This window comes from Magnolia sinica, chromosome 8 (genome assembly GCF_029962835.1).
Source record: "Magnolia sinica isolate HGM2019 chromosome 8, MsV1, whole genome shotgun sequence".
Taxonomy (NCBI): domain Eukaryota; kingdom Viridiplantae; phylum Streptophyta; class Magnoliopsida; order Magnoliales; family Magnoliaceae; genus Magnolia; species Magnolia sinica.
The window spans coordinates 1,855,461-1,871,528 of record NC_080580.1 but is presented as its reverse complement, the minus strand read 5'-3'; the positions used below and the strand labels follow the sequence as shown (position 1 = coordinate 1,871,528).

Genomic DNA, 16,068 nt, shown 5'->3' with positions numbered 1-16,068 from the left:
ATTCTTTGATGAAGTGCCAAGAAGGTCACCCAGTGACCTTCATATACAAGACGATTTTCTCTTTAACGGGAATCGATTGTGCATCCCCCAAAGTTTTCTGAGGGAGCAGATTATTCAGGAGCTACATGGAGGTGGCCTCGGTGGACACCTGGGGCGAGACAAGACGCGAGCTCTTGTGGAAGAGCGGTATTACTGGCCGCAATTAGTACGCGATGTGGGAAAAGCCGTACAACGTTGCCATGTTTGTCAGACCTCCAAGGGGCAATCTCAGAATACGGGCCTCTACACCCCGTTACCTGTGCCTAACGGTCCTTGGGAGGATTTATCAATGGACTTCGTGCTTGGTCTCCCACGAACACAACGCGGCATGGATTCGGTGTTCGTGGTGGTAGATCGTTTCTCCAAGATGGCGCACTTTATCCCATGCAAGAAGACCCTCGATGCAACATACGTGGCGAATTTATTTTTCAGGGAGGTCGTACGGCTACACAGGGTCCCCAAGACTATTACTTTTGATCATGACACGAAGTTCATTAGCCACTTTTGGTAGACTTTATAGAATCGATTCGATACACGACTTCAATTCAGCAGTGCTTACCACCCACAAACTGATAGGCAGACCGAAGTTATGAATCGCACGTTGGGAAACCTCCTTCACTATTTTTTAGGAGAAAAATCGAAGTAGTGGGATTTGGCCTTGTTTCAAACAGAGTTTGCATTCAATAACATGGTGAACCGCTCGACAGGGAGATCACCGTTCCAAATTATCTACGGACGAGTGCCTTGCCACACACTTGACTTGGTCCCTCTACCCAAGCACACAGGCATCAAAATGCCTGTGCCCATATGGCGACAAGATCATGGGCATCCATGCGAAGTGCGAACCAAGCTACATGCCTCGAATGAGAAGTACAAGGAACAAGCGGACAAGTATCGGCGACAAAAAGTATTCGAGGTGGGCAATCGCGTTATGGTCCATCTGTAAAGAGAGATTTTTGACCGGACGTACAACAAGTTAAAAAATAAGAAGATTTGATCGTACCAATCATCCAAAAGATTAATGACAACGCTTATGTTGTTAATCTTCCGATGACATGGCAATCTCATAGACTTTCAATGTCGCGGACTGACCGAGTATCATGAACGAGCATGACGAGAACTCGAGGACGAGTTCTTTTGAAGTAGAGGAGACTGATGTAGAGCAAGTCGCGACGATTACATGGCCAAGATGGATCGAAAAAGGCCCGGCCAACGATAGAAGTGATCCGACCATCGAACCTTAAATCGGGCATATCTTCCAATCCGAAATGAGTTATCCGACGTAAAAATATGATTTTAGGGTAGAACGAGCCACTTAAGCCAACCAACCTGCTATGCCAGGTTGCAAGCCGAAATTGCGAAAAACCCCTGGATCGACGGTCGTTTCCCTGTTTTAATTTCGTTTTTACTATAAATAGTAAGTTTTAGTTTGATTATAATTCTTCATCCATCGAGCTTTAGGAGTTGCACCCAACGTGAAAAGAGCTTAGAATAATTAGGAGGACAGTTTGGTGAAGCCAAATAGGACACTTACTATTTTTGGCCGAAAACCTTGTGCACTAGTAGACATCACGACCGTCTATAAATAGTAAGTTTACTATTTATAGTAAGTCGCGGATTCTAGGAGTTTGAGTTGTAGTTTGATTCTGATTTCTTTCCCATTGCTTGGTACCCCTATTTAAAGGGTTGTGAACTCATTTTTATTCATCAATTAATCAATTTCAAATTTCTTAGAATTTATTTCTATTTTCTGCTTTCTTTCCTCGTGGATTCGAGAAGTCTCTGTGAGGAGTCCAGAGAAGCTCCGTGGATTTGGAGTAGTTATCCTCATCACGTTCATCCTTGCGTCTGACTGCCCAAACCCGGACTATTGCCGCCCATAGACTTAGCCAAAGCGATGACTTCCAAGATCTAGAAAGAAAAGGTGATCTTGCTGAACCAAACATCAAACATTCGATCTCATTGAACTTGGCCTAGGTATATTAGATCAGGAGCGGTCATTTTTTGGAGCCATGGATGGGTTACATTAGTTAGTCAAATCGTAACCACAGATTAGATGACTTTTAAGGAAATACAGTTACGTGGTTAGGAGAAAGTCTGACCAACAGCCGAGATTAAGCAGGAGTCCACTCGGCTGCTTGGATAAGGATCGGATTGCCTCCCTGGATATCCAACGTGGCAGAATTTGATTGGGCCAGTTGTCAGGAAAAAAGAAAGGAACACACACATCGGTCCTGGGTGTCAGCGGGTATTCTCAGCACATCCGTTTTTCATATCATTTTAGGGGTTGAGCCTAAAACTGAAGTATATCAAAAGCTCAAGTAGACCATATCAAAAGGAAACAATGGAAGTATTGATTTTCACCATTGAAATGTTTCTAAGCCCCCAGTGATATTTATTTTTCATCCAAACTGTTCATAAGACCACAAAGACATGGATGAATGGAAAAAACAAATATCATCTTGATATAAAACTTGTGGGCCCCCAACAACTTTTCAATAGTAGAATTCAATTCACACTGTTTTAGGTAGTGTGGTCCACTTGATCTTTGGATATGATTAATTTTTGCTGTAAAACCCTAAAATTAGATGATAAAAGAGATGGATGGAGTTGATAATGAGGGTGGGCTCCACAGACTTTACTGGTACGCTTACCATAATGATTTACTCAGCACACAAACCGCTTCCGTTTAACGTCTCCGTTATACTTCTTATTAAATGTATTTTTTTAATATATTTAAAAAATCTGATGATGTGGCACTTAGAGTGACGTTGACCAATGAAAACGCTAGAGGCGGGGAGTTCCTGCATCCGAGAGGCAGAGGATCCGCACTCGCAGAGCAATGGCTTGGAGAGCATAACCCGACTTACTCCGGAATGGTGCTCCCATCTGTGAGTCCAGGGCTATTTCACTCCTTTCTTCTCCACGCCTCGCTCTTCTCGTGTGTGATCCAACGGTCCATATTTGCCACCATCTCAACCAACGAAACCGATCGGCTGGCTCTGCTCGCCTTCAAGAGATCCTCTCAACGCCATGAGCTCGTGGAACCATTATCTTCATTTCTGCAAGTGGCGCGGAATCACGTGCAGTCTAAGGGATCAGCGCGTGACCGTCCTCAACCTAACGTCCCTCGAATTAGAAGGTTCTATTCCTCCCCAGGTAGGAAACCTCACCTTCCTCAACGCAATCCACCTCAAAGACAACAGCTTCCACAGCGAAATCCCACAAGAAATAGGAAACCTCTTCCGCCTCCAGCTTCTCAATCTCAGTTACAATTCGTTGGTAGGAAAAATCCCATCCAATCTTACCTACTGTTTGGAACTCCAAGTCATCGAATTAGCCTTTAATGAGCTCGTAGGAGAGAGATTCATGTCCAGCTTAGCTCTTTATCGAAGCTCCGTCGGTTATCTCTTTATATCAACAATCTCGTCGGAAGAATCCCACGTTCACTAGGAAACCTTTCATCTCTCACCCGCCTTTCTCTGGCAAGAAATAACTTGGAGGAAAGCATCCCAAGCAATTTAGGCCGAATCCCAAATCTAGAATTCCTCCAGATATCTCAAAACAGTCTCTCAGGCACAATCCCTTCCACAATTTACAATCTCTCTTCACTATTTCTGTTGGGGAAAAATATGACAAGTACGAAGACTCGGTTATGGAATGGACCATCTCTATTGATACTTCCTAAGAATCCGAGGCACCATGTTAAACCGAAGTAAGACAAAGCCTAATCGAGGTAAGACAAAGTCTAAAGGAAAGACTTAGCTCGGATTCATATGAAATGAATCCCGACCGAGAGTAAAAGAATCACGAGCCATAGGCGAGATACATAAGACACATGAAGTTGACTCGGCTAACGAGGCAACAACGTCTAATGAGGCCAATTAAGGCCCTAAAGCTAAAAGCCACCTGACTGACTATAAAACCGATCCATGTGAGACCGGTTATAGTGTCGGCTATCGAATTAAGGAAGAACGCAGGTCATAAGTCGATTCTGTTCCATCCGCAGAAGGCAAAAAACACAACCCTTATAGCCAGTTGAGGCTCAGTTATCAGCTGAGTCGATTACGACCGAGCCAAGCAAGGAAGAGATGGTGTAAATTCAAATATCGTCTGGAAAATCTTGAAAAACGATTCCTGACCCCAAAGATCTTGGGATTGGACAGAATCCACAAATAGATTACAACCAAATCAAATCTCTGGAAAACGGGGAAGAGAATCTCTGCACGATGGGATCCTTCAACGTGTATAAAGGTAAGAAACCTCCATGTTAAAAGGTATACAGAAATAACCTCAAAAGGGCCTTCTTCTCAACCCAGTTACTGACTTAAGCATCGGAAGTTCCTCGGCTTTAGCCAGGGTCCCCTTTACATCTTCCTTGTGCAAGTGACGGGCAAGGAAGAAGGTGTATCAAAAATCCACATCAACAGTTTAGCGTCGTCTGTGGGAATCGATACAACAAGTCATTTTCCAAGCTCTATACAGAAGTTTCAAGTGGCCGTTAATGGGGAGAACCAGAAAAATTGGTCCTAACGAACCAAATGAAGCCCATAACGATGGACCATCAAGTATAGATGGGGCCCAGGGAACTCAGAACCAACCAGACAATTAACAAGGTTCCGCGGCTCCTTCTGCAGCATCTGCCGTAACTAGGAATACCCAACGGAATCGCGAAAATGGACGATTGGATCGGGAGGTCCAGGAGCTCAGAGCCGATATAAATGTTATGAAACAAATGTTGGAGCAGATGCACCATCAACAAACTCAACAGCTTCAACAAGGATAAGCGATGAACGTTCTGCAACGAGTTGCCGACCCTGAACCCGCTACCCCGCGATCGCGAGCACAGCCAAGTTAGCCCCGTGGGCCATCCGAGCCAGCGCCCGCTCATTCTGCAGCTGCCGTGCTACCTCCCACCGATCTTCGACACAAAATAGATTGGAGAAGGCGAAGCCGACCTCCGGTTGAGGGTATGGCAGAAAGTGACGAACCCTGGAAACTAACCTCCAGGACTTCAAAAAAGAAGTGCGAGAAGAGATGGCGGACATGAGGCATAGTTGAGATATGCAACCAACCAGGTTCGAAACAAAGGCATCCCCATTCATTGATGAAGTGATGCAAGCTCGGCTACCGGAAAGGTTTCACCTCTCGCAAATTACACCTTTCACAGGCAAATCTGACCCAATTGAGCATATCGAATGCTTCTGAACGTATATGGAACTGCATGATGCCTCGGATGCCGTAATGTGTCGAGCCTTCTCCCTCACTTTAGCCGACGTAGCTTGACTTTGGTTCAAGCAGTTGAAGTCAAAGTCCATTAGCTCTTTTGCAGAACTCAGCGATGCCTTCCTCATCAATTTCATTGGCTGGAAGAAAAAGTTGAAGCCACCTGTACACCTGAACAACATAGTGCAAAAAAGAGGGAGAGCTGCTGAAAGACTATATCAAACGTTTCAACTTCGAGTTGCTTCAAGTCCGGAAATATTTTGACGAGATAGCACTCAACTCGATCATGTAAGGCATCTGAGACAAACCATTTCTGGCATCCTTGGACAAGAATCCGCCTGAAACCCTGGCTGAATTCATGACTTGATCGGATAAATACGCGTATGCCGAGGAAACAAGAAATTTGCGTGAGGCCGCCCAGAATGCAAAAGCCCCGACCAAAGGGTCAGCCAAAAAGAAAGTTGACTCGGCTGGTGGAAAGAAGCGTAAGGACGACCGAATGCGCGATGAACGAAAGTTGGGAAAACGGTCCGACTGAAAGTTTTCAACCTATACCCCACTCAACAAGCCTCAAGAGCAAGTACTGATGGAAATCAAGAGTGAAGGTTTTGTCAATTGGCCGAATAAGCTTCGAAGCAATCCGAACCAGCGGAATAAGGATAAATATTGTCACTACCATCGCAATCATGGCCACAGTACAAGTGATTGTTTTCATTTGAAGGAAGAGATCGAAAGACTTATCCGAGGAGGCCGACTCAGAGAACACGTCGAAAGTACCGAGGCAATGGAAGAACGCCCAGGTGACAACCGACCTACGAAGGAAATCCAGACAATTCTTGGTGGTCCCCATGGCGGAGGCGACTCAAACAATGCTCGAAAAAATCATGCTAGGAACATCAGTCGACCTGAGTCCAAGATCCTAATCATAGCTCAGCCTTCAAAGCAAACCGACGGAAGTAAATTTATAACTCCATAGTATAGACACAGCAGACACAAGGAGTAAGAGGGCTTACTGTTGGGGAAAAATATGACAAGTCTGAAGACTTGGTTATGGAATGCACCAACTCTACTGACACTTCCCAAGAATTCAAGGCACCATGTTAGACCGAGGTAAGACAAAGCCTGACTGAGGTAAGACAAAACCTAACCGAGGTATGACAAAGCCTAAAGGAGAGACTTAGCTCGGATTCGTAGGAAATGAATCCCAACCGAGAGTAAAAGAGTCATGAGCCATAGGTGAGATAGATAAGATGCATGAAGTTGACTCGACTAATGAGACAGCAACGTCTAATGAAGCCAATTAAGGCCCTAAAGCTAAAAGCCACCTGACCGACTATAAAACCGATCCATGCGGGACCGGTTATAGTGTCGGCTATCGGATTAAGGAAGAACGCCGGTCATAAGCCGATTCTGTTCCGTCCGACATAAGGCAAAAAGCACAACCCTTATAGCCAGTCGAGGCTCAGTTATCAGCTGAGTCGGTTACAGCCGAGCCAAGCAAGGAAGAGACGGTGTAAATTCAAATATCATCTGGAAAATCTTGAAAAAGGATTCTGAACCCAAAGATCTCGGGATTGGGCAGAATCCACAAATAGATTACAACCAAATCAAATCTCCGAAAAACGGGGAAGAGAATCCTTGCATGACGGGATCCTTCTACGTGTATGAAGGTAAGAAACCTCCATGTTAAAAGGTACGCAGAAATAACCTCAAAAGGGCCTTCTTCTCAACCTAGTTACTGACTTAAGCATCGGAGGTTCCCCGGCTTTAGCCAGGTCCCCTTTACATCTTCCTTGTGCAGGTAACGGGAGAGGAAGAAGGTGTATCAAAAATCCGCATCGACAATTTCTATTATTAGTCACGTTGAATCGCCTTCACGGGACGCTTCCACCCGATTTAGGCCTCCGTCTTCCTAATCTCCAGTTGTTTTATCCATCAGCAAACCGATTTACCGGTCAGATTCCTGTTTCACTAGCCAATGCTTCATTGCTTCAAGACCTCTATTTCACCAACAACGATTTTACTGGCGGAGTTCCTATGAATGTTGGGACTCTTCAATATCTTCGTATATTCAGCATTGGCGGTAACCGACTTGGAACAGGGGAAGAAGATGAGTTGAAATTCATCGATTCACTTCCCAACTGTAGCTACTTGGAAAATTTTGGATTTCATAACAACAGTTTCCAAGGCTTGCTGCCTAGTTCCATAGCCAATCTGTCGACTCGACTCAATTGGCTGGCGATTGGATTCAATCACTTGTATGGAAGCATCCCTCCAGGGATTGGGAATCTCGTCAGCTTAACCCAATTGAATCTGGATCATAACAATTTCACAGGTACCATTCCTATCAGTATTGGGAAGCTTCAAAAGCTGCAATTTTTAGACTTGTCGGTGAACAGATTTTCTGGGCAAATTCCATCTTCTTTTGGCAACCTCACTGAACTAAATGAGCTTTACCTGCAAGAAAACAGACTATTCGGAAACTTACCTTCGGGTCTTGGAAATTGCCAAAAACTGATAGTTTTAAACATCTCTCAAAATAACCTTAATGGTACAATACCCAAACAGATTGTTAGCCTGTCGTCTCTGTCAAAATCTCTCAACTTAGCTAGAAATTCATTGATTGGGTCCCTACCCTCAGAAGTGGGTAGCTTGAAAAATCTTCAAGAACAAGACGTTTCGGATAACAAGTTGTCTGGCGAAATTCCTGAATCACCAAGCAGTTGCCAGAGCTTGGAACGCTTGCACATGGAAGGTAATGACTTTCAAGGGACCATTCCTCTGTCTTTGAACACGTTGAGAGGCCTTACAGAGTTGGATTTCTCGCGAAATAACTTGAGTGGGGGAATTCCAAAATATCTTGAGAGTTTTATTTCTTTGCAGAAACTAAATCTTTCTTTCAATGATTTGGAAGGCGAAGTGCCTATCCAAGGGGTGTTTGAAAATGTAAGTGCACCAGTCATTGGAAACAATCAACTCTGCGATGGTATCCCAAAACTAGAACTACCCAAATGCTTTGTTCCAAGATCCGAACGGCAAAGGTCTTTAAACCTCAAAGTAATCATACCAGTCATTGTTGGTGCCATGTGTTTGATTTTATTTTCGCTACTCTTTCTTGGAGAAGAAAATCAAGAAAGAAGCATTTGCACACTTCTTCCTCAGAAGACCGGTACACAAACATCTCATATGCGGAGCTTCTTAAAGCAACTGATGGGTTCTCTTCACGCAATCCGATTGGTGTAGGAAGCTATGGTTCTGTTTATAAAGGATACTTCGCTTGGGATGGCCTAACTGTTGCAGTGAAAGTACTCAATCTTCAACAACAAGGAGCTTCTAGGAGCTTCCTTACAGAGTGCGAGGCATTCAAAAATGTCAGGCATCGGAATCTCATCAAGCTCTTAGCATCCTGTTCAAGCATCGATTTTAAAGGCAATGATTTCAAAGCACTAGTTTTGGAGTACATGCCCAATGGAAGTTTAGAGGAGTGGCTGCATCCCAAAGGAGATAAGGAAGATCTACCGAGGAGTTTGAACCTTATTCAGAGGTTAAACATAGCCGTTGAAGTAGCTAATGCATTGGATTATCTTCATAACTATTGCGAAACGCCCATTACCCACTGCGATCTCAAGCCCAGTAACATTCTTCTCGATGTTGACATGGTCGCTCATGTGAGTGATTTTGGGATAGCAAGGTTCGTTTACGAGGTTGTTGGTGATGGCTTCAGAAACAAAACCAACTCCATTGCTATAAAAGGAACCATTGGTTATGTTGCTCCAGGTAACGACTCCATCCATTTTTCTTTCATTCCTTTTCTATTGTTGTGATTCTTTTTTCAAAATTCGTTATAATTTCATATAGCTGATACCAAGATAAAGGGTGTAAGAGAGAGAGGTCTGAAGTTCAACCAATTGGACCACAGGGTATGGTGAACCTAGCTGATAACTTCTAACTTGAAAAGTTCATGCAACATCCAACCTGTTCAATGGATTGGCTCCACCATGAAGGACAATTTATGGAAAAATCTACCCCATCCATTGATCAAGTGGACTACACTTAATTTTTTTTCTATTTATCAATGGCTATGCACTATTTTCAATGGTGTGGCTCACTTGATGATTAGATACAGCTGATTTTTGGATTAGATGATCATTATGGTAGAGCCGACCTATTAGGAGGATTGGATGTCACAGTCAGTTAACAAGTTGGAAATAATCTATGGGTGGACTGTAAAGTGTACTCCAACCAATTGGACGGACCTTCTATATATAGAGAGAGAGAGAGACATGCTCGCCTATGCACGTGAGCACCTTTGCACACGTGTCATGGGTGTCTAATCCGAACGGTCCATGTGATGCGGCATCCCATGAAAATTCAAGGTACAAATTTTCATCCCGATGCATAACTCTAGTCGACCATAGCAAAGAGAGATGCAAATGAAGGGAGAAAATTATTTTCTTTTTTTATGATCCACCAAATTTTTGGATCAAAGTACAAGTTAGGCCCTGGGGTTTCATGAGGTGTCACATCACGGACCGTTTAGATTATGCAAATCACATCACGTGTGTGTGTGTATATATAGATGAATGCTAAACTGCGCACCCTTTCATACAAACTCATGCAAAAACTTTTTGAGAACTCATCATACATGATGTGATTCCAAAATATCAATGGTCCACATGAATCAACACTTCCTGAAACCCCATGGCCCAACTTTTACTTTGATCTAAAACTTTGGTGGGCCATGAAAAGGAAAACAGTTTCCTCCCTTGATTTGCATTTCTCTTTTCCATGGCCCACCAAGCTTTTAGATTAGGGTGAAAATTTATCTCATTATGATTTCATGGGATGTTGCAGCACATGGACCGTTCAAATTAGATGCCATGACACATGTGCATAGTTGTGCAGGTGAGCATGACTATATATATATATACACACACATACACACACGCGCGAGAATTTTTATGAAAGCGTTTCATTTGCTTCTCTTCCATGGAAGTTTCATTTTCCCAGAATGTATCCTAATTTTTGGCTTAATTCTTCTTTTGACGATCAATTCAACTTCTAATAAAAAAGATATACCTTGGTTATATTTCATCTATTCAACAAGTTTAGTAATGAGCATAATGGCCCTATTGTTCCGATGGAGAGAAGAACTTATGATTAGCTTTTCGGAAAATTTCCAAATGAACAATTTCAAAGAAATCTTTCAATTTCTGATGTAGAGTGGGTCACGGACAGTTTCTTGGCCAAGATGGATCAGAAAAGGCCCGGTCGATGACAGAAGTGATCCGGACCGTCGGACCTTAGATCGGGCGTATCTCGTAATCCGAAATGAGTTATCTAACGTAAAATATATGATTTTGGGGTAGAACGAGCTACATTAGCCAACCAACAGTGCTATGCTGGGTTACGCAACCTAGAATTGCAAAAACCCCTGCATCAACAATCGTTTCCCTGCTTTAATTTCGTTTTTACTATAAATAGTAAGTTTTGGTTTGATTATAACTCTTCATCCATTGGGCTTTAGGAGTTGCGCCCAACGTGAAAAGAGCTTAGAATAATTAGGAGAACGGTTTGGTAAAGCCAAATAGGACACTTACAATTTTTGGCCGAAAACCTTGCGCACTAGCAGACATCACGACCGTCTATAAATAGTAAGTTTACTATTTATAGTAAGTCGCGGATTCTAGGAGTTGTAGTTGTAGTTTGATTCTGATTTCTTTTCCATTGTTTGGTACCCCTATTTAAAGGGTTGTGAACTCGTTTTTATTCATCAATTAATCAATTTCGAATTTATTAGAATTTACTTCTATTTTCTGCTTTCTTTCCTCGTAGATTTGAGAAGTCTCTGTGAGGAGTCCAAAGAAGCTCCATGGATTCGGAGTAGTTAACCTCATTACATTCATCCCTGAATCAATTTCTTATTTTACTATATATATATATATATATATATATATATATATATATATATATATATATATATATATATATATATATATATATATATATATATAATGTGTGAGAGAGAGAAAGTGACAAGAAACGTATGACTTCCAACCTTTCATGGATGTATGACATCCAACTTGTCTAATAGGTTGTCCTTACCGTGAGTACTACCTTTTGGAAAAATTAGCAATAGTTATTAATTGATTGGACCATACTTGTGTTTTTCTATTTATCATGGTTAGAAAAATTTTCAAATGTTGCCACCTACTTCATGAGTAAATAGGGCTGATATTTGCACAGGGCAATCCTTATGGTGGATCAACCTATAATGGTTGGATTTTGCATGCCCTTGATAGGTTGAAAGTTGTCATCTGGGTGGATTATAATTAACTTGTGGTCCAACCGTTTGGACTTTCCACTGTAAAAAAAATTTAAAAAAAATTTTAAAAAATTAAAAAATCTAAAAATACAACTAAGTTGGACAGACCCTTTCTTTTCTTTCCATTTTTGGTAATGCAATATTATAATTCCTTAGGGTGAATTTGGTTTTACCAAATCCAGAATTTGGTGCAACCAGGTGCACCCTTAATGAAATTGTGATGACTAAGGGTGTATTTGGTTGCACCAAATATCATGAAATGTAATGATATTTTATATCAGATTAGACTCATCAGTCATGAAAGTTCATGATATTTGTTGCCACCAAATACACCCTAAACCAGTTTCTACAAATTTCTTCATTTTTTGTTAATTAGTTTTCAAAAATGTCTCAAACAAGTAAACAAGATATTCACTCAACTAGCTGTGTGTTAGGCCTATGGTGGTGTGCGTACAGAATCAAACCCATCCTAACACAAAAAATGAGATGCCCCAAGAATTAGATCGATCCATTATCAAATGGACCACATTATTAAAGAAGAAGTACAAGCGCATAGAAACCTCCAAATGCACATGGGTCCACCTAATAGTTGGATTGGTATGATTTTCAAAGGGATGACACACTGACAACACACAGGGCCCACATACAGCTACTTGCACAAAAAGTCTAGTTTAAAACTTGCTTATGGGACTTTCCCTTAAATTAATAGGCTATACAGCCTACACGTTTCTTTTTTCTGCTCCTAACCATTGCCAATATTTTTAAGTTGATGAAATGTTAGTATATATGCTCCATAGAGAAAATTAAAAAATAAACTCGATCTTCATTTTTATTTGTCTTAAATGTTATAAATGGTATCTTTTGTGTTTTACAATGGTAGAAATGTCTGAATTGCAGAGTATGGTATGGGCGGCAATGTATCTACATTGGGTGACATGTACAGTTATGGAATCCTTCTATTAGAGATGTTCACGGGAAAAAGACCCACAGAAAACATGTTCAAGGATGGTTTAAGCCTTCGTGGATTTGTCAAGATGGCTTTGCCCAATCGGGTGCTGGATATTGTGGATCTGCAAATTTTAAAACAACAAAAAGAAGAACATAAACAAGAACAAGAACAAGGAATAGAAGAAGAAATAGCATTCAATCACATCAAAATTCATGAAGATGAAAGAGATAGTGTATTGGGGTGCTTGGTTTCTGTGCTTGGTATTGGAGTAGCATGTTCTGCTGAATCCCCGAGAGAACGGATGCAGATGAAAACTGTCGTCAATCAAATGCAAGTGATCAGAGACAGTTTTCTTGGGGTTGGGATGCATAGGGAAGGATGCTACAAGAGCCTTAGCTGATGTGGGGGCCATTCATCTTACTTCAATGTGGGTGTCATCAGATCATATCTACTGCAATTCACAAATCTTGCCAAAATTAGATGGCTGAAAACTGTTGAGCATGTAATTAATATTGATGTAAAGAATGCAATTGTAGCCTTTTATTGTAGTTATGGTACTTCAGTTGTGTCTGATATATTAGAAGTGAGGTAAGTGTTATATCCAAGCCGTTTGTTCATTTTATGAGATCACTTTATGCGTTGAGCCCAAAAATAAGACAGATCCAAAGATCAAGTGGACCATACCCCATAAAGCAATGGGGGATTGAAAGTCATTGAAACCTTCTCGATGTCAAGGACGTTTTGGATCAATCTAATATTTATTTTTTTTCTTTATCCATGTTTTTGTGACCTGAAACCAAGGCTTGATGTAGTTTCTTAAGTTCATTTTGTGCTTTTTCCTGCATAACATGAAATGGGCATAAGTACTTGGATAAAGACCATCCATCCACCAAACTTGAAAACTCACAGATCTGCCTTGTAAGTCTAACACACCATTCCTACCTGAATTACAGCATTAGTTTAAACATTTTGTGTTTCTGATTTACTGTTTACATCGGTTGGATAGGGCGAACAGCCTCTAGCACAAGTGACGAATGTGCCAGCTGCTACTCCAGCAGGAGCAACTGCATCCCAAGACCAAAACTCACAGAATGTGACAGCTCAGATGGCTGTGCAGCCCCAGCCCCAGCCCTAGAATGTGATAGCAATGAATTTAATTGTCGTGAAGAATTCCATTGCAGCATTATATAGTGCGTTCTGCATATGTAACATTTGGGCTGGACTAGCCTGTCACGCTTCCAGGCCTGACTGGCCATGGACCAGGCTTTGGCCTGGTTTTTATGCATGTGGGTTGGACACTGACCTGAATTTTAGGCCTGGTTAACGAATGGCCCATGGCCAAGCACAGGTTTAGAGAGGACCACCTGGCATGAGTTACCATGTAACATCACAAAACAGAAATTAGAGAGGACCACCTGGAATGAGTTACCTGATTGTTTGCAGCTCCACCAACTGTTGGTGTGACCTGCTAAACAGTATACTGACCATTGACAGCTGAAAATAAAGAAGACTGTTGTTTTTACTGCTCTTGATAAAAGATGGAAGTAAGATCAGCATTTTTTCAATGTACCATGGGTCCCACATGTACGAAAACCTATACTGCAGAAAAATAATACATATACTGATGCTCAATGCTCTATAACCATTTTAAGTGAATTTTTTGTCTCCAATGCAGTATCCATTGTAATCAGACCTAAATCTGTGATTTTTGTTTTGTTTGTTTCATCAGGCAATTAAAAAGGATTCATCATTCGCTAGCAAGGTGAAGAGAATCGTCATACTTGGTGGGGCTTTCTTGACCTCTAGGAATATGAATGCTGCTGCCGAATCAAATGTAAGTTTCTCTTTTCCACCTATCCTTCTTGGAGTATCAATGAAAGTAATGCCCCTACAAACTTTTATTAGAAGGCCTTGGTGAAACACCTACACTGCATATCTGATCAAGAAACACACACACACACACACACACACACACACACACATCATTTTGAAATTTCAATTTGTAGTTGTCCATGACAAAGCTATAATGATAAAAATTGAGATATTGATTTCTATTTGATGTTTGATTTTCAAAAGCTTTCGTTGATTTAAATTAACACACTGCATTTTGAAATAGAGTTGTCTGTGACAAAGCTGCAATGATAAAATTTGGGATAGTGATTTTTATTGATGTTTAATTTTTATAAAAGTTCATTCTATGATACCAAAAAGGGGGGGTGGTTGCAAAGGGATGAAGTAAGAGCTTCAAACTGAACTCCTACTTGAATTATCACATAATGGTATGGTCCACATGAAATTTGACATTAGTTGCCTATCTTGTTTCTGATATATAGAGCTGATTGGACACAGCGAAAGAAGAAACAAGGCCAAAGGATGGGGTCACTAGGACTCATGATTTGATGAGGTTACCATGAAATGATGCTGACATCACAGTGGGGTCATCCCACTACTGGTGGGATAAAAAATTCATAGGGTCAACTGTTCTTAATTTTCAAAAAGTAATGTTATTTTATGACATTCTTAGGGAGTCTTAGTTGATTCCAGTGCTAGAAATTAGCTTAGGATGTTGGAGTCCTTCGATTTTTTGAGTCTAGGAAGGATTTCTAGATTTCAAAGTTTTTAGGCTAAAAGTGCATTTGGTGGCAGCTTCTTTTTTCAAAGTAGAAGTCATTCTACACTTTAGAATACCTTCTACTTTGTAAGAGAAGCTGCCAGAAGTAGCTTCTGGTGGTGTTATCAAATTCCCTATAAAAGCAGCTTCTAAGTGTTGTAGTTCCCTTACAGTTTAGAAAGTCAAGGGACTGACATATGTATATTGACTCTTTTTTTGTTTGTTACTTTTTCATTTTTGAACATGAAACCAAAGCTCTTCTGTAACCAAGTTGATTTTTGTTTTTTTACTTTTTCTTTTTTGAACATGGAACCAAAGCTCTTCTGTAACCAAGTTGACTCTATTTCACTTGAGAGCAAAACAAGTTACCCCTCTGTTCTTTTTCTGCAACTGAACCTCAACCAAAAGTGTATATGACTGAATACTGATCTATGGCCGGTTTTGGCTCCCTATTTGGGCTTCTAGATCTTACTTACACTATTCATTTCTATCAGTTCCCCAACCGCTTGATCAGAAAGAGCATAAAGCTGTGGGCCATGGCTAAATGGATACGATGTAGAGTGCACTAGTCATATCTGTGGCCCCACGAACTTTTGAATTGAAAAATAATGCATTTGAGAAATTCAATAAACATACAGTTTATCACGAAAATTCTGGATGATGAGCCGTCATCCGAGCACTAAAACACAAAAGCTACCCCCAAACATACACTGCCCCACCTGCAAACCCATTTGTATTTGTTTTTGTTTCTAAAAGAATAACAAAAACAAATACATATACATATACAAAAAAAAAAAAAAAAAAAACTCATGACGATGATGTGTGATCTGGATGTAAGTGCTTATGATGTAAAACAGAAACCATACCAAAAAACAGAGGCCTTACCTGTAACGCTCAATTTGAGTCTGCACAACATGG

At 41.1% G+C, this 16,068-nt stretch overlaps 1 protein-coding gene across 2 annotated transcripts in view; it reads left to right on the top strand.

Moving 5' to 3' along the window:
* The window catches only part of LOC131252571 (putative receptor-like protein kinase At3g47110), a 53,311-nt gene extending 40,224 nt beyond the window's left edge, over positions 1 to 13,087 (top strand). The window contains exon 2 of one of the 2 annotated variants that reach the window (XM_058253189.1): positions 12,488 to 13,087. In XM_058253189.1, the coding sequence (XP_058109172.1) occupies positions 12,488 to 12,939 (452 nt within the window). In that variant the 3' untranslated portion in view covers positions 12,940 to 13,087. Of the gene's footprint in view, positions 1 to 8,508; positions 9,309 to 12,487 lie in introns of those variants that run through there. The other variant, XM_058253188.1, reaches the window with a different exon arrangement.
* Positions 13,088 to 16,068: the final 2,981 nt, after the last annotated feature.